The sequence below is a fragment of the Ips typographus genome, linkage group LG2, assembly GCF_016097725.1.
Source record: "Ips typographus isolate SLU linkage group LG2, UJ_Ityp_2.0, whole genome shotgun sequence".
NCBI lineage: Eukaryota > Metazoa > Arthropoda > Insecta > Coleoptera > Curculionidae > Ips > Ips typographus.
Window position 1 is genome coordinate 1,692,270 of NC_138423.1, and position 20,105 is coordinate 1,712,374.

At 36.0% G+C, this 20,105-nt stretch overlaps 1 protein-coding gene across 5 annotated transcripts in view; it reads right to left on the minus strand.

Moving 5' to 3' along the window:
• The window catches only part of nolo (ADAMTS-like no long nerve cord), a 219,832-nt gene that overhangs the window by 167,201 nt on the left and 32,526 nt on the right, over positions 1-20,105 (minus strand). For all 5 annotated transcript variants that reach the window (XR_014177111.1, XR_014177110.1, XM_081973358.1 and 2 more), the window contains exon 2: positions 4,594-4,693. Coding sequence is in view for 3 of the 5 variants with exons in the window: in XM_081973358.1 (XP_081829484.1) it covers positions 4,594-4,623 (30 nt within the window). In the remaining 2 variants the exon portion in view is untranslated. The remainder of the gene's footprint in view (positions 1-4,593; positions 4,694-20,105) is intronic.

Genomic DNA, 20,105 nt, shown 5'->3' on the forward strand with positions numbered 1-20,105 from the left:
AAACAAAATAAATAGTACAGAATTGAATCTAGAACAAATAGTTCAATTTATAAATGTGTGCAATGATGGAGTTACATGTGTCCTACATTTTGAAGACCCTTACTAAGGCGTTTTAAACTACACGTAAGTTTTTGGTGTTGCCTGTCCCTGGTTTGTTCCTTTCTTTGTTTTTGTACTAAATCTACATGATTTAGGCTTGTCCTTTAATTATATTATAATTAAGTGTTTTTTATTTATGTTTTATTATGTATATGTGTTATAACAATCATATAAATTGAGTCAGTTCATGTATTAAGCTAATTTTTGTGAGCTAAATTGTGATATGTATTCTACACCCTCAGTGTAACCACTATGTAAACAGGAATAATAAAAATTTTAGAGTCCTGAGGATGACCACCAACAGTGGTCGAAACGTCGACTCGTGGTAGACAATAAACGTCTGCTTTTTTCTGGCCTAATCCAACCATTACCACTTAAGAAATAAATTAATCTGCCCGGTAATTTTAGGAAGAGCATTATAAATCATGAAGCTTTCTCGAGGGTGTATGTTGAACATAATTAGTTCGGATTCTATAACGGCAAAATTGAACCTTCCAAGAATTCCCAGAATGTTTTTATGGCAAAAAGTAAGAATATTCAGAAAGTCCCAAAAAGTCTTTTTTGCGCTTGAAAAGTGCATAAAAATTGTGGCAAGTTATTCAATTCAAAATATTCCAAATATTTATCAATGTCATACGACTTTGGCTCTTTTCAGAATCGTTCAATAAAAGATTCCGATAGCAGCTAGCCAAAGCCGACTATCTGGCGTCACGTTCCAGATTGTAATGGCGCCTTCTAACGATTTTTGCCGAATTTGTTACAATTTGTGATAGTTTCGCTAGTAGTAAATTCCACAACTCTTTATGCAAACGGTTTGAGCTACTTTTACTTGACAAATTTTTCATTGCGGATGAAACCGCGTTACATCCCAGGTTATCTGCACTATTACCCTTTAAAATGGGTCGTTCAAAAACAAAAATTTATGATTTTAGTGCAAGAGTGCCAGACACTTTTTGGTTACTTTTTTTAATACTTTACTAATAACAGGATAGGGAATTTTTCAGTTTAGTTTTTGAAGCAAATAGCAGATTTAGATGAGGTGGTTAATGATAAGGTGTATATTATTAACTAAGGTTTAAACAGAAGCTTTTATTGAAGATTTAAAACATAAGGGTAATAAAATCTGTCTAAACCGTGGATAATATGGCGTTTTGTCCACTATAGGGGGTCAAGATGGACAAGAAACTAACGTGGGGAAGCCACATAGAATACGCCAGACGGAAAGCCACAGCGACCAGAGCAAAACTCTACCCCATGACAAGCAGGACATCGAAGCTGGTATTTCGGAACAAAGTGACGCTCATCAAGCCGGTTCTTCAACCGCACCTGAAGAAACTCCAAGCTGGGGAAAATATTGCACTCAGGATAGCGGTGGACGCCCCATGGTACGTCAGAAACGTGGACATCCAGCGAGATTTGAAGTTCACCACCGCAACAGAAAGAAGAAGAGCGCAATGAAGATATTCCAAAAAGCGGAAAGCAGCCAAAATCAGTTACTGCGAGAAGCAGAACTAGGACCAGGAGCTTGAAGCACCACACAAACGACCCCGATACCAGTTACTGGATAACGAGTAATTATTAATAAGTTTTTCTTCTGTTTCAGATAGATGATCAATCAGAACAAACCAGCCAAGAAGAGGACCACATTTCCCCCAGACCTTTCCCCCGGGTGGCGTGAATTTTATTCTCAAAGTCTGGGTAGAACCTTGCCACAGTTATCCCGGTGCTAACTGGGCTGTGACTGTACTCCTGGCACTTTCCCCTGCTTTACCTACGCAAAAGGGGGAAAACCATCCCCCACTCACCAGACCCTAACTACCCAAAACTTTAGGATGAAAAAACAGACGGACGAAAGCCAGCTGTTTGAACATCCTACAGTTTGCCAGGACCACCAGAGATGGAGAAGCGGACGAAGAAAGAAGAAATGGAAGACAAGAAGAGTTCCAGAAGAGCCCTTTTTCACTTTTCCTAGGACAGAGGATGCCGATGCAACTCTGGGAACTTCCCGAAAGGGAAAATTTCTGGACTTGTAGCAACTTCCTCTTCCAGACCTATTCTTTTGGTCTACAGCAAAAACTACACAGAAACCGAAATACATAATGTTCTAAGAATAAGTTTATGTAATATATGAGATAAACGAGGCGGTGAATTCAGTCAGTTTGACAATACTGCTACAAAATGTTGGCACACTTATGGAATTATCTACGTTTCTCTGCCGTTTCACAGTTTTTCTATGGTCGGTTTGGGATTTTCCACACCTGTATAATATCATAATTTCACACTAATTTCAGTGTCATAAAACCCTTTATTACCGCACTACTGCGTTAATAATCGGTAAACCATTTTCGGTAACGTTCAAACGCTTCTTAGTATTCTCTTCTGGATTTTTGTGTCGTAATTAAGGTTTGATACAAAATTGAAAGCCTTGCTTTTAATGTCTGATGGGAGATCATATCTTGAATTCATTTTACAATGTATATTTTCCGACAAAACTTTGACAATAGTTAATAATATTCATATTCAACTTCTTACGTAAATAACTAAAATCTCCGGTAATGAAACATATTTTTTATTATACTTAACAGAAAATACTACATTTTCAACTGTTTATAAAATACAGTAAATATGACATTTTCGGAACAGCGCACGGAAATTTTTTCCCGATCCCTCTTTCCGTGCGCTTAATAATAAACATAGATATCCATGATACTATTTATCCTATGGCAACCCGAAGAAAAAAAAGAAACGAGTAATGTGTCTATAGCAACGATTTATTTATTAATGACAAATTTTATTTTCTGTCAGTGAAAATTAAGTATTTATGTATTTATTACATTTTGCAAAAATGAATTCAGATTGTGAAGAAAATCGGGATATTCCCGAAAATATCTTACAACGAGCGGCAGAAGTGAGTGCAGATTTATTACCAGTGAAGTCCAGGTTGAGATATGAACAAGAATATAACAGTTTTACCGAATGGCGGACTCAGAAACGAATCAAAATTGTGAGTGACGATATTCTTTTAGTATATTTTTCTGAAAAAGCCAACACTATGAAATCTTCCACTTTATGGAGTCGATTCTCTATGTTAAAGAGTTGTTTGGCAATAAAAGAAAATACTCACCATCAATATCCAAAAACAATTGCTTTTTTGAAACGACAAGCTGTAGGATATATACCAAAGAAATCCAAGATTCTTACAGCAGAACAAGTAACCAAATTTTTATGTGAAGCTTCAGATGGAGAATATCTACTAGCAAAAGTAATTTTAGTGTTTGGCATCTTCGGTGCATGCCGCAGAGATGATTTAATACGTTTGAGTTTAGATGATGTGGAAGATAATGGGCGTTTCCTTGTCGTGTTCTTACGAGATGGAAAAACTCACAGGTCAAGAAGTTTTACCATTACCAATGAAAATTGCAAATTCGATCCCTGTACAATTTACCGTAAATACGCAGATCTCCGCCCTAAACATATGGAGAGTAGAAGATTATTTGTTGCATACCGAAACCAAAGATGTTACGCTCAACATGTTGGGTGCCATACTATCAGTGGTATTCCAAAACTTATTGCAAAATACCTAAAACTAAAAAATCCCGAAGAATATACCGGACATGGGCTAAGGCGCTCTTCGGCAACCATGTTGGTGGAAAACGGCGGTGATTTGCTCACTTTGAAAAGACACGGAGGATGGCTTTCTTCCAATGTAGCAGAAGGATATATAGAAGAGTTCATACAAAGAAAAATTGAAGTATCACGGAAGTTGTTTAGCCCTTGTAACTTGGAAACTACAACATCTGTAACAGTCAATCAAGAGAACCAAAGCACACACAAACACTCCGCTTCAACATCTTTAGCAGAGTCTTTAGTTCAACAAAAAGAAATGCAAAAGGGATTGAGCTTCAACAATAATACGAATTGTACAATAAATATTACTATTAATAATAACGGTTCTGTCCAAAATTAATTTTCTTAGAATTACCTACTTGTATTTTTTTTGTTAATTTGAGTTGTATGTATTTACATTTTTACTGTTTTAAAAATAAAAATAAATATTCCCGATTTTCTTAATAATTTTTTGCGATATTTCTTGTTTATGTTGATTTCAGGTACCTAAGTATAATAAAAAATATCGTTCATTACTCGTCCAGAAATGGATTTTCCGTTCTTGCATGACTTTCCGTGTTCGGCTGCGCCTCACACGAGAATTTGTCACGCGCGCACGGAAAAATCCTCATTTCTGTACTGGTAATGAAATATACTATATTACCAAATCGCCAAATTATAAAACAAGTTTGTTAGTTGGGGATGATAAAAAACGTTGCTGTTCCATTTATTTCCGTTTTCAATGTGTTTTTTGCCGTTCAACATGCATGTGCCAAACGATTTTAATAATTTGCATAAAATTCTCTTATCAATTATTGTCAACTTTCTGACATTTTTGGTTCGTTGATTAATTGTATTTGTAATAACCACAATATAATATACACTTACCATTAGTAGAAAAAGGCGAACACGTCCCATTTTGATTCCTCGGCTAAGTCGAATAAACGCTTTTCAACTGCATCTAAGATGACAGGCGGACGTGCAATTCCTGAAATTAAAAAAAAAAATCACTTTCTAGTCAAACCGGAACGAGCATGCAGAGCAAACGCGAAAAATGCGGTTTAAATCGAGCCATCAAGGCTCTGTGACATGTAAAAAACGCTCCAAAGAAAACTATTTTTATCTCTGAAATGAATTTCAGCTCGACTGATACGTTTATTCCTGCGGCTTTCTCTATATTTTGAAATAGTTATTTTCCTAACAAGTGCGGAAAGTAATACTTTCTCAATCAGTCGAGTGTGAGAAAGGCAATTTCCGCACGTGATATATTGCTCAAAAAGCAACTAATTAATATTTGGTATTTTAACCCATAAAATGCCCTACATGTTTCGACCGCAGAACCAGCTCATCTTCAGGGGCTTATTGTTAAGTGGTTTGATCAACTAACTGTCATTCTAGACAAGGACTGTATGAAAAGCGTGAAAATTACCGTTTAGAGTCGTTTGGTTTGGTGGCCAAGGTTGGATATTCAGTTTCACTTTAAAACTCTACTTTTTCACATCATTTATGTTTTTTTTGAAATGTTCTATCTTGAAAAACTGTATGTTTTTGAATTATTTCTGTAACCGCAGGTTTGCTGCTCCCTTATCTAGAATGACAGCTAGTTGATCAGATCACTTAACAAGCTCCTAAAGATGAGCTGCTTTTCCGCTCTCATTTAAGTGCGGGAAGGAGTACTTTTCCACATTAGTGCGGTAAAGTAACTTTACCGCATTGCAAGATTAATTTACAATAAATGTTCATATGTGTAAAGCGAAAATTCCTATTTGTACCAACCTTTTAACGAAATGTTCAAGCGAAGAAAAAAATGAGTGCGTAATAGTAACTTTACCGCACTAGTGTGAAAAAGTTACTTTTCTGCACTCACTTTATTTTCCCAAATAAAACCTTAACAGTTTATTTAATTTCTCAATTAAGAATACACTTTTAATCATCTTTGCAAACAGAGGCTTTCATTTTAGTATCCTCTGACCGGTTTCGCCATATTACGACTCATCAGAGAGGCTATAGGGCTTGATAACCAAAGAACAAAACCTTCATTCCAGTATAGTCAAATGTATGCCAGAAATGATAGTTGTTGTGCAACATCTGGTGACATCTGTACTTAACTCTATGATTTAGAAAGTACAGATGGCGTTCCCAAATCTAGGAACAGCCCCATTAATGCCTCATCATTCGGTAAACACCGATCTGATTGGTTAAAAATGGTGAGGTTTTGGTTTTTTGTTTATCAATCCCAATCCTCTGACTGGTTTCACCGTATTACGGCTCATCAGAGAGGCTATAGGGCTTGATAACCAAAGAACAAAACTTTCATTCCAGTATAGTCAACTGGATGCCAGAAATGGTAGTTGTTGTGCAACATCTGGTGACACGTATGTTCAGAGTTAAAAATACTTTATTCTATATGGAACATCTGTCAAAACTTCTTTTCTATTGCGTGTATAAATGCTGAAATAGTTATTTGCGCTACAAGGGAGGAAAATGCAACTTTTACAGTACAATTTGGGGTCCAACGCAAAGCGGAGAGTTTCAAAGATTGAAGGTGCAAAAAGCAGTTTACTCTAGAGTTGCGCATCTAATTTTTTTCTACAACCAATGTTATGTTTTATAAAAAAAGATCAGCAGTTAAATACTATGCTAATAATGTTGGATAGGAAATAGTATAGTACCTGAATGAAAATAAGGTGTTGTTACCAAGGATAGGTTGGTCAATTTGTCAAAAAAGTGTCTGACAGACCACATATTTACTGGTAGCACTTTTACTAGAGAGAGGGAAGAAAATACTTTCACTCCCTAGAGAGAATAAGTGATATTTTCTTCCATCAAATGAGAAAAACAAATTTTATTTTCTCTACGAGTAGAAAAACAATACTTTCATATTCGGTCTGTTTAGTTCCTGTTATTTATAAACAACTATATTAACGTTAATTTTATTCCCTTTGTAGCAATCCCTTTTAATTGTCAAGGGAGAGCTTACCGTCATATTTCAGTGGAATTTACAGTAATTTAAATATTCGCATTCACCTAGCAAAATGAACATAATGAAGCAATTCCGGACTCCCAAAACAAAGTTTCATATTTCCGTTCCTAAATGCAACTTGCTCAGGTATTATACGAAACTTTAATGTCAGTTTAAAACACTCTGCAAGATTGATAAACATCTATATGAACCATAAGCACCGTTCACTACAGAACTTATTGCCAGTTTAATCTCAATTTTGAGACGTTTTGCGCTGTTCTGATAAATTTAATATATATTTCTGGCTTATTGGAAAATCCTTAGCACGTGCACGGTTACATAAACACATAACGGCGGCGAATAAATCCTTGTTTAGGGAAAATTTGCGTATTCAGCCTTGAAAAGTGACTGCCTTATCCATGCACGGAATGGCAACGGTTAAATTTTGGGTCACGTAGCAGAAAATTGATTTGTGTGCCTATCATAACAAAAGTCCCCTGTTTTTTTAGACACTGTTCACAATACTATCCTCAAGATAACCTACTTTTACCGATTTTTTACTCGCCGATATAGAGTAAAAATTATTTTATGTACCTAATAGAAATACAAGTAAAAACCGCTGCAACATTTCGATTTTAAAAATTATGAAAAATATGGAAGGAGCATCAAGTAAACTGGGTGGATGTAGATCTTATTTTTTTAAACATATCTGTATGTTAAAGTGAGAAAAAAAATGTATTTTCATCGCATAATGGCCAATTTTTCCATCAAAGATTAGGAAGATCCTGGGGAAGATCAATCATAAGTCTCTTTAGCTCTTAGCTCTCAAATTTTTAATTGGTGTGTAATTCATTAAAGCATGAAGAGATGTTAATTAATTTAATTGCAGCCAACCATTTGCTGGTCATTTTCTACAGTATTAAGGGATCGCAGTATAATCCCAAAAGAAAATACATTTGCCTGCATATATGGATGCATTTGTTTAAAAACTTCAATAAAATTGTTTGTTCTTTGTTAGTCACAGTGCAGATACGTTGTTCTAATATAGTAATTTTGATCTGTCAAAATAGAAAACCTCAAAAATGTTTGACTTGATTACCTGTTTAATTGAGCTAATGAGTTGGTTTTAGCATATACTATCTTTGGTTCTTTCTTGTTTTTTCTTTTCTCCTTCTCTTCTGTGACCGACTTTGTTTTGGTGATAATTATATGTATTACACAACATTTTGGATGTTTGGTGATAGTGATATTCATTACCTATCATCTTTTTCAATAAATATCATTAGTTAGGGACAGTGGGGGGTATTCTAATTCCCAAAGACTGTTCTTTGAAAGATGCTGCAAGATAATTATAAATCCCAGAGTAATATCATCAGCGTATATCATATTGCTTGTTGCTTATTAGCATGTCTCGTTGAATTGAACATTTATTGTCCTGTACTTTAAGCTTTGTGTTTGTTAGAATCTGGAGAAAAACAGATTTAATTGTTGATATTGTCACAGATAAGAACTTCACCCACTATATTCCTATCTATCACTGTATGAATTGCCAACCTAAACATAATCGGCAGAATTGAGGTCAGGTACGAATATAAAAGGAGCACTCGAACACATTTAAGATCACGTTGAAACCAGGACTTTGGACTAGCAGGTCTACAGAGAAGACAGGGCGAATCGACGAGGAGGAAGAATGGCACTTCTAGTGAAGAAAAGCGTCCGTCGCCCACGTACCAATGCCAACGCTAGACACCGCAGAAATGGAAGCGCTGGCCATAGAAGTGGAAACGGAACAAGGAAGATTAAGGTTCAGTTCCTGCTACCACCCAACGCAAGGAACACTACAGGTAAATGACCTAGAAACAGTCATTTTCAGAAGAGAACCGTTACAACACATCGCCATTGGGGGCTTCAACGCAAAAGCTCCGGAATAGAACTGCAGGACAACAAACGGAAACGGCAGAACAGTCAGGTGTTTCGTAGAAAGAAGAAATGACTTCGACGTGCTGGCAACAGAAGACCCAACAGATCTAGGAAACGGACTCAACGACATCCTGGACATCGTACTAATCAGGAATCTCGCCATGGAGCAAGAGATGGTGGTCCTGAACGAAGGATCATCCGACCACAACCCGATCCTGCTAAGACTGTGAACAGGAGCCAGGACATCAGACACAATCACCTGCAGAAGCACCTACTGGGAACAATACCGAATGCTTCTACAGCGCGACGCAACACCCATATGAACCGCCATGAGGACAGGAGCTCCTGCAGACAAGAACAGGCTCAACCAGCTGCACTGGACGACCATAGAGCAAACCAATGGCAGGAACACCTAGAAAGCCTAAATTCCGAGGATAGAAGCATGTGGAAAACATGCAGAGCGCTGCGACAAAAGAGGAAGCCGATTCCAGTCATTCACGGCAACAACGGTATTGTCTACCAGAAGAGGGACAAAGCAGAAGCCTTTCTGACACATTAGAGAGACAATTTCAGGAGAACGACAATGACGCCGACGCTTGGGAAAACATCGTGCCGAACAACCAACCAATCCGGCACGCGACCTTAGAGGAGCTACAGGAAATCCTGCGGCACCTCAACATCAGAAAGGCACCAGGATGGGAAGAGATAGGAAACATTGCGCTCAGAAAACATCCGAGACGCTGCCTTGGTGAATATTGTTAACGCAATAGTTCGACTGAGACACTTTCCTGTTGACTGGAAGAGGGCCGATGTAATCTTGTTTCCGAAACCACAAAAGGACTCGCTGTTCCCCTAGAACTGTCGGCCCATCAGCCTCCTGCCATCCTTGGGAAAAGTGGCAGAAGTTATCATCCTCAGGAGGCTAAAGGAGCAAGAAGAGGACTTGCACGTCATCTCCGACGAGCAATTTGGATTCTGGAAGACACTATCAACGGAACTCTTACCTCTGGAAGTCTTTTCTTTCTTTCAGCTCGTCGCTTCCGAGTCAAAATCGACAGCGTCTACGCAAGTTAAGTTATAGCGAAATGAAAGCAGGAGTGCCGCAAGGTGCAGTACTGTCGCGACTTCTGTTGAATGGTTTTTAACGTGCCAGAACCCTCTGGCAGCCATTTTGTATTGCCAGAGGCCTCTGAAACCTTCTAAAGCTTACTATGAATTGTTTTTAACGTGCCAGAGGCCTCTGGCAGCCATTTTGAATTGCCAGAGGCCTCTGAAACCTTCTTAAGCTTACTATGAATTGTTTTTAACGTGCCAGAGGCCTCTGGCAGCCATTTTGAATTGCCAGAGGCCTCTGAAACCTTCTAAAGCTTACTAAGAATTGTTTTTAACGTGCCAGAAGCCGCTAGCAGCCATTTTGTATTGCCAGAGGCCTCTGAAACCTTCTTAAGCTTACTATGAATTGTTTTTAACGTGCCAGAGGCCTCTGGCAGCCATTTTGAATTGCCAGAGGCCTCTGAAACCTTCTTAAGCTTACTAAGAATTGTTTTTAACGTGCCAGAGGCCTCTGGCAGAAATTTTGTATTGCCAGAGGCCTCTGAAACCTTCTTAAGCTTACTATGATTTGTTTTTAACGTGCCAGAAGCCTCTAGCAGCCATTTTGTATTGCCAGAGGCCTCTGAAACCTTCTCAAGCTTACTATGAATTGTTTTTAACGTGCCAGAAGCCTCTAGCAGCCATTTTATATTGCCAGAGGCCTCTGAAACCTTCTCAAGCTTACTATGAATTGTTTTTAACGTGCCAGAAGCCTCTAGCAGCCATTTTGTATTGCCAGAGGCCTCTGAAACCTTCTCAAGCTTACTATGAATTGTTTTTAACGTGCCAGAAGCCTCTAGCAGCCATTTTGTATTGCCAGAGGCCTCTGAAACCTTCTTAAGCTTACTAAAACGGTTTTTAACATGCCAGAGGCCTCTGGCAGCCATTTTGTATTGTCAGAAGCCTCTGAAACCTTCTTAAGCTTACTATGAATTGTTTTTAACGTGCCAGAAGCCTCTAGCAGCCATTTTGTATTGCCAGAGGCCTCTGAAACATTCTTAAGCTTACTATGAATTGTTTTTAACGTGCCAGAAGCCTCTAGCAGCCATTTTGTATTGCCAGAGGCCTCTGAAACCTTCTCAAGCTTACTATGAATTGTTTTTAACGTGCCAGAGGCCTCTGAAACCTTCTTAAGCTTACTAAAACGGTTTTTAACATGCCAGAGGCCTCTGGCAGCCATTTTGTATTGTCAGAGGCCTCTGAAACCTTCTTAAGCTTACTATGAATTGTTTTTAACGTGCCAGAAGCCTCTAGCAGCCATTTTTGCCAAATTGAAAGAATGGGGGTATTAGGGGTGTTTTTTGTACTACTTTTTGAAATTCAATATCTCGGTAACATGAAGAGTTAGAAAGGCCAGTTTTGGCTCATTTTGTAGTATTTTTTATCTTCTTTCTAATGGCGCTTAAAAGAAATTTATAAGAGTTCAAATAAAAAAGTTACAATCATTTTAAAAATTTAAAAAATGCCATTTTTGCAAAAAGTGCAATTTTGACAATTTTGGCACGACTCTATAACATTTATGTTTCAGATCCGCCTAACTCAGCGAACCAGCTTAGAAATCTACTGCCTGGAGCAGAAGCGGTCGACTCCTGACCCGACAGCTTCAAGAGGAGACCACAGCATTGGAGAAATGGTGCAACAAATGGAAGATCGACCTAAACGCGGAGAAAACGCAGGCCATAATCTTCAAAAGAAGACCAAAGATGAGGATAGAAGGTTAAAAGACATGGACATCGAGTGGCGCAACGAGACGACGTATCTTGGGGTCAAGATAGACAAGAAACTCACGTGGGGAAGCCACATAGAATACGCCAGACAGAAAGCCAGAGCAACCACAGCAAAACTGTACCCCATGACAAGCAGAACATCGAAGCTGGCACTTCAGAACACAGTGACGCTCATCAAGTCGGTTCTACGCCTCTATAACTTTTTATTCCACCAGCTATATTTTCTTGTTTGTCATTTAACTTATTCGTAAATTAAAACTCCTTTTTTTAGTAATAGTAATTGTAATTTAATAGTATTGGTCAATAACTTGTCAATAGTTTGAAATGTGACGTTTTAATTAACTTATTTTTTTGTGGTATCTTTGAATTTTAATTTTGTTTGTTGTTGCTAACATTAGTCTTTGACTTGACAATTAATGAATTTAAATCGAGTTTTTGTTTGGTTTTGAATGCGACAGAACGAGTGAGAAAAGCCTGAACTATTCTTAACTTAAACTTGGCTTAAAGACGGTGCCATAACCCCTAAGCTGTAGCTTTAAAACTGATTTTTGATGACGTTAAACAGAGTACTTGCACAATACTCTAGGACCGTAACTAACAAAAACTTCTGGATACAATTAGTTAAAATAATAAATTGTTAAAAACTAAAACAAAGCAATAAACAAAATAAAAAAGTAAATTTTTAATTCACTCTAAACAATTCCGATCCAGCCTGTTTTGACTGAAACGCGTGACGGGGTGACTCGTCGACAAGTTAATTGAAACAAAACAACCCCACAGAAAACATTTTCGTTTTTGGCTGTATTCAACACGTGCAGAAACCACTGCGCTATTTAGCGTGATTAATGATCGCAAGCCGCTTATGTCTTCTTTTTTTTTTTTAGTGGCGGTTGCAATGTTCAGAGTTCTGTTTGTAAGGATTACCATGTCTGATCTCCTAATATCCCGACCCTACGATTAATCATCCCCACATGTTGTAATAATATTAGAAATTTTACCGGTAAACGTGCGATTAAAATTTCCATTTTAGTTTAGAATTTAGTAGAGTTTCATTAAAAATGTATCACTACTTGAACGTTATGAGTAACAAAATGTTAGCTTTGTCTAATTTATTATTCATTGGGTTGTGGGTTTAAGTAATGGAATTTTCAAATACAGTTTTTCTTTTAAATTTTTTTAAGTGTCGGGTAACGATCATTAAAAAACATTCAAAACTGTGTCAATCCATATTAAGCTGGGGTGAAACCTACATTTTTTATTCTCTGTCATTGCTACCCAATTATTATCATTTTTATTATTTACCCACAAAGTGGAAACGTATTTTTTATTGCGAACAATAACTGATTTAAAATTCAAATTTTCTTTTGGAGCGATGATAATGCAAATTACTTGGCAAACTAAACAAAACGTCGCTTCTTGACTTGCTAATTCTTTGGAATACATCTTTTAGAGTCACGATGATAATTACATACTAAAGTAATTAAAATAAATTATTTTATTCTATATCAATTTATTTCGATTGAGGATCTTGATAAATTAATTGAAACGGTCTGGAAGGGATATAACCTACTCCATTAACGCCACTGGGAAATCGCAGATGGTGATATTGTCAGCTTAACCGATATGGGAAGAATCAAATGAGCTATCGACAAACCGTGGGTTACAGGTATTTTCAATTAAGCTTGATTTTAGACGTGGAATTAAAGCGATTTTGCCATTCACCAAAAGAGGATTACGATCTAAATTGACGTTGAACAAATCGACACCTTTTAAAAAAATAATTTTACCTAATTTTTCTACGGAAAAAGTGGAATCTACCTCGTTTTATTGCTTTGTGCTGTATAAAAAAGAGGAAAATAATATAAAGGATCGAAAATTACAAGAGGATTTAGCACTGGGGTTAAAAACGTTAATTCTTACCATGTTTATCTCAAGGATAAAAAAATATGAGTAAAACCAAAATAAATATTACTCATTTCAAGTTTAAAGAAGGAACGTAATCCGTACCGTTTACGTATAATATCCACACTTTTTAACAAATTTGGAATAGCTCTTTTTTTGGACAGGAGAGTCCCAAAACATTCCTAAACCTTAAAATAACTTATTGACAGAGTACGGACCGGCAAAACACCTTGTGTACTGTCTTCAGAGGTGGGTAATGTTATCATTGTTATAAATATGTTGAATTAAAATATACATTCATAAAATTCATAATTTACTAACTTTTCTATGGCTGAATGTAATTTTTAGAACCTATGTTCTGATAATGCCCAAACAAGGCACTTTTTTGGGGATGATGCAGAAGAGTACTTACTGACTTTACAATTTTTAATAGTTTCATCAACTACAACTTTATTATACAGGGTGGTCCAGTTTCAAATGTCAATAATTCACCATTCCATAGCCAATTAAAAAATAAGTTGACATGCATTATGTCATTTTCCTGAAAAATGCTTCCCTGAAAATTTCTGTTTTAAAAATCAGTTTTTTGTCATAACTCTCAGACCGTTGGAGCAATTTTGATCAAACAAGCACTTATGAAATTAATAGTCATTATGAATGACGTTTACTAAAATTCTCCATTAGCATAGATACAGGAAGATGGTTTTGGAAGATTTTTCAAAAATTACAGTTTATTTTAATTTCATTGTTCACGATGAAAAAGAAATTATCTCTTATAGTAAAATTCTGATTTGAAACTTCGTTTATGAGATAATTCAGTTATTACGTTCAAAGACCCAAAACTAACCCAACCCAACTTAAAAATTGTGTTGGAAACGGAAAATTGACTTAGGAAACTTAAAAAAAATTATTTTAGCCAGTTTTCATAGTTTCCAGACAAACTGAAAGACTTTAGTTTTGAAAATTGACTTAGAAAAGATAAAAATTTATTTCAGAAGCTTAAAAATTGCGTTTGTAACCAGTTTTCATGCAAATCGGGAGACTTTTCAAGGAGCATTTCAAACTTTGTCACTATTAAATCGACTTCTAGACACCTCAGTGCTAAAAATTCGAATATTTATTAAAAATCTAGACTGTTTTTAGTGCTTTAAGGCTGTTTTCAGTGCCTCAAATCGAGTTTCAAGACTATCTTTACAAAGTTTTTGACTTATCAGGCCTAAAAGCCAGTTTGTACACTGTCCATAGTCTTGAAAATGTCATTTCAAGCTTCTTCACCAGTAAATTGACTTCTACATTAATAGGTGCAATAAATTGTAGCATTTCTAAGAAATTCAGACTGTTTTTAGGGCTTTTTAAGACTGAAAAATCGAGTTTAAGACTATTTCCAAAAGTCAAGTTCCTTCAAGTAATCAATCTCTTCAATTTTCTTTCTTCTTCAATTTTTCGACGACTGGCTTTGAAAGTACCTCATGTACGCTTCCATTTCAAAGCAGAAAGTGGTTATACGCGGCACGTGCGCAAAAAGTGAATCATTTTGTCCTCTAGAGCGTTTTCGCTTTCTACTAACAATCTACTCACCAACTTTTTCTGCGTTTCCATAACAACTTGACATACCTGTTTGAAATAAAGCTATTCCGTCAAAATTAGTCAATCCATTCGTCTATATTTCGAGCCGAAAGTACTTTTGCCGCTTTTACATGATTGCAGCTTGAGGCGAAGCCGATTTTCATGTGCAAGCGGCAAATATGTATGGTACTTTTTGGCTCTTAATATAGAATATACTATTGGTACCAAATGCTACGATATTAGTCTTGAGAACTAATTTTTAGAAATGAAATAGTCCGAAAATGTAATTTACTTCTAGACTTGTTCCAGTCCAGAAAATTGAGTTGTACACCAATTAAAGTCCTGAAAATAGACTTTGGGAGTCTTTTTAGTCCTAGTAAAGTGAGTTCTAGCCCTAAAAGTCAACTTTTAGATTATTTTTTGTATTAAAAAATAAGTTTCATGCACAATATAATCTTTGTCTTGATTTTCAGACTGTTTTCAGTTCTTGAAATCCAGTTTCAGACACTCGGATGGCTCACCAGGATGGCAGACTGAGAAAACAAATTATAAGACTATTCCTAGTAGTAAACAGCAAGTTTTAGACTATTCAGTACAAATTTGGACTCTCACAAGTCTTGAATGTCCCGTATTACACTATAAAAGGATTTTTTAAATTGAAATTTGGACTGTATCTTCCTTAGGAAACGTTTTTCAGAAAAATGACATAATGCAAGTCAACTTATTTTTTGATTGGCTATCGAATGGTGAATTATTGACACTTAAAACTGGACCACCCTGTATACAACTGTTACACTCTTGTTTTTTAGGTGCCGCCTTTGATGCGAAGTTTGACAATCATCAAAGCCATGCATATTTTTCATACTGCAGATCTAAACCGTTGGCAGTTATTGCACGTTCAATTTTTTGACCATGTATGGTTATGCCAAGGAAGTTTTGTGGTGATTTAGATACCACCATTATTTTTTGTTTTGCTGATGTTCAGTGAGATTCCGTATTCTTCACGGCATTCTACTATTTACTGTTTACATAGTCAATTACTTACATGCACTCAATTAGTATAAAAAAAGGTGTATCATATACGAACAAATTATGAACAAATTTTTTTCTAATTTTGGCATATAAAGTGACACTTTTCAAAACTGATTAGAGTGACAAAACGTTTTACTTTATGTAACTAGTTACATAAAGTATCACTTTATGTAACTAGTTATGAAAAGTTCATTTCATCACTCCCTGTCATCCACCTCACCTCGCTGCGCTCGTCCTACAAACATTCATTCGTTACACAAAATCGATCTTTTCGTAACTGGTTACATAAATAGCTATTGTTGATGTATTAATACCAACCTTATACGACTATAGTTTATTTGATTTTTAATCGAAAATTTCAGTTTTATTTTTTTAAATTTGACTTATTTTGACATACTGTACTACTCAATTGGGTAATAACCAATAAATTCCACATAAACTTTTTGTTTCTTTTGCCAGCTAGTGCAGCAAAAAAAGTACGTAAAGTAAATAGTAAAATCAAATTATTAAGCAACAGGCAAAACTTTTGGTTCGAGGAACTAGCTTCTAAGCTTTCAGATGTTTTAATAGTTTTCTGATCCGAAGTATAGTTAAAAAAGGTAGTCACTCAGAAACCTGATACTGACAGTTAAACAATGCAGCTAGGAAGCTAAAGTTAGCTTATTATATGGCGATAATTACATTTTTGGGATACTGTAACTTGGACATTAAAACAACGAAAGGTAAAATTTAGTAACATAGTAAATCAATGGTTCAAGGGAACAAAATTCCAATTAATTCCGGTGGCTGATAGATTTGGAAGTTAAATTTAAATAAGAAAAAGGTAAATGTAACTCCAGAGTTAGTGGGGGTTAAAGGTGCATCGAATTTTGCTTGAAAACTCTTACAACGATGACTACAAGGTCTACAGGTGAATCAGCTCCTTGCAGGAGTACAGAACTTAATAAATGTTTCAGCCTTGTAGAACCCTTTTTAGAAAATAATAATACCATGGACTCTCGCTCAAATGGAGAGAAGCAACTAAAACTTTTGATGGTCGAAAAAGGCAGATCTTTCCCCCGGTCACCAATCTCTCAGTAGGCTAAACCAGAACGAGCACATTTCCATATGATTTTAACAATTGACCATAAAATTATACTTATCCCAGTTGAAAATGCAAAGCACTAAAATCCGTTGAAACTAACAATGACAAAAGATTGAGGAATCCAACTTGAACTGGATTCACTGACCAAAAGAAGGTCCAAATGGCTTCCCCAAGCTTAAATAGTCAGGAGGAACCAGAAACGAGGTGGGGGTTATCGAAGTTAACCCAATCTTCTAAAGCACAATTTCGTCTTCTTCTTCGTTCACTTAGCTTTTAGTATTCTAAGTATTCCTGACTTATTTTACATATCTCTCCAAGGTTTGCAAACCGAATACTCTATGTTGAAGAGTACTATGAAACTAGAAAAAAATTTGGGTATAGCCAGTTTTTACAAGCTAACCGCGTATTTGAAAAAGCAAAGCGTTGGGTGTAAACCCAAAAAAGCGAAGGTATTCACTAAAGATGATTTTGATTGAGGCTCCGGATGATATTAATTTACTTATGAAGGTGGCTATTGTTTGGTTTGGCTGGAACATATTTACAATACTACAGAAAATATACAAGCCTGCGTAAATCAACCACTTCCCACGACAGTGGTGAGAGCTACAATCCGAAATTACAATAATAACCTCAAGTTGTTAATGAAGAAATAGAACCGTAAGAATACATGTACCAATAGCCAGTAATTTGTATGAAATTTACATTTTTAATTTTAAAGCTAAATTGCGTTCGTACTTATGAGTAAATCCATGTCGTAAAAAGTCGGGCACGTAAACCCCATGTATCTAAAAAGATAGTTTTCATTTAACGACGTTACAACTACTTTGTTGACGGTGTAAACACTTAGGACCAAGTGTTTGGACCTTAAATTTGGTGCGGAAAAAAAGGGGGTAGATTAAAGCGTCTTTTTTACCGCGTAAACACTTAAGTACTAGTTGAGTACCAAACTGAAACTTACAGTCAGAATGCACATAGTGTCGCTAAAAATAGCGATGAAAAATCACAGCTACTGCTATGCAGAAAGAGGAACCGGGCTACGTCTGCCAATCAATCGGATATAAATTAAGCTCGACATGCGTTGGTAAGGGAGACGGTCGGAGACTCCGCCTCATAACCCCATGATGTAGTCGTCCAGAATTCTGCAACCCGCACCGAATTCGTAAATTAATTGAATAGTAAACCATTTCCTAAATTATAATAAAACGCGGGTGCCAAACCCTCCAGAAAGCTGCCCTCGTCATTGTTTAACAAATGTAAGTATAATCTATTTAATTAATGTAATAGTTTGTGCACGTAAAAGGTCTTGTTTGTGTTACTTTTGGGAATTATGTTGAAAAACAAGTTATCGGTAAGGGCGTTTATCAAAGTAATAAACGCCCGTCTCGTTTAACTTGTTGGGCCAAAAAGGCTTTACAATTTAAACCTGACAATATTTTTTTTTACAATTAACTCCCAGTTTTGCTCAGAGCTGCATTTTACTCCAAATCTCGTTTGTCATTAAAAGCGGAAAAAGATTACGTTGACTTGTGTTCATTAACAGAAGGTTTCTTAAATGCTCTTTTTGAAGAACTTTGTTTATTTAGCAACTGATGCTTGTTTAATTTGCAGACAATTTGTTGACACTACTGTAGTTAAAAGACACATTTTTATTTTGGTATGTTCAAATAATTGAAACTTTGTAACTCACTCCCAACCGTTGCTATTAGAACATCTGTTTTCTGTCAAAAACTTCAATAAAAATTTGCTCCCTCTTGGATTAAAGAGGACCTTAAAAGTGTAAACACAGATGTACCAATTTTAATTGGTACTCAATTTGATCCTCGCGGTGTAAACGTTGTGATTATTGGTTATTAAGATAATAACCTACAACTTTTTAGGACAACGATATATTTTAAGTGAAAACGTATCGTTTTTACTGCAAACTCATTAATAAAACACAATAAAAAAATGGGATGTTTACAGAGTGCTTATAAATTCAACCATATTTGTATGGTTTCAGTTAGGTTTCTGTGTAAAAAAGCCTTATTTCACACTAAAAATGCATAAGTACAGCCAATACTGATGGAAAAAGCATGTCCCTCAGCTCGAACTCCGACGAAAGCGTAATGAATATTTAATTCAATCCTGGGAGATATCGGCCTAATACAAACCTACAACATGATGGCAAACGGTTGCCAAGTCATTTGCTTCTAACGATTTCGAACCAAGTGGCCTAAATAGAGATTATTTTAGAAAATAGCTATACAGAGAAGACAATATAAACTGCCGCTGGTGTTTATGGCTCAAATAGGATGTTTCAAACCGTTTGTTAATTTCTGCCATTATTAAATTTTTTTTTTGTTTTTTTCGGATATTTCCGGATGATTTTTAAAATGTTGAACTGAAATGTATATTGTTGAACTCTAAATTGCGCAAATTTACCCCAATTTAACCGATCTCGTATCTCTTACCGTTCCTGAGATCTCAATGATGTGGCTCGAAACACCCTGTACAGGGTGCTGCATTTTCGATGGTTTTACGGGGTACAGAGAAAACGGTAATAGATAGAAAAAAAGTAACATACGTGTTCCGATCTCTTTTTCTGAGCTGAGATGACTGGCGAAGAGTGGGCTGCGCAAACTACTTTTGTTTCAAAGATACGGGGGGCTTTTGAAAATTGGTCATTTTGAAACCTCCTCTGTATTTCATTTGCTATTAAAGTTATCAAAAAAGGAAAAACGGTATCAGTTTTTTTCTATTACGTTTAGTTTCTGACATATGACACTAAGTTATATTTTTTTAAATGGAACACCCTATATATTTTTAGTTCATTAAATTCTGTTGATTTTTACTTTTTCACCGGTGTATTAAAACATATAAGTTTGTAAACGTTAATCTTGGTAATTAGAAAAAAAGCGTTTCCTTAACAAAAAAGTGCTAAATAATATGTATAAAAATACCCACAGTCGAGACAAAATTTGGCTATGTTCATATTAACATGTTACATGTCCTTTATAAACAGTTTTTTCAACTTCTACCTTAAAAATAGTAGAAAATAGAAATGGCCACTTTTCTTATTAAAGTGACGGTAGAACTGTTTGTAACTTAGATTTTTTAATAAGATTTATTAAAAATA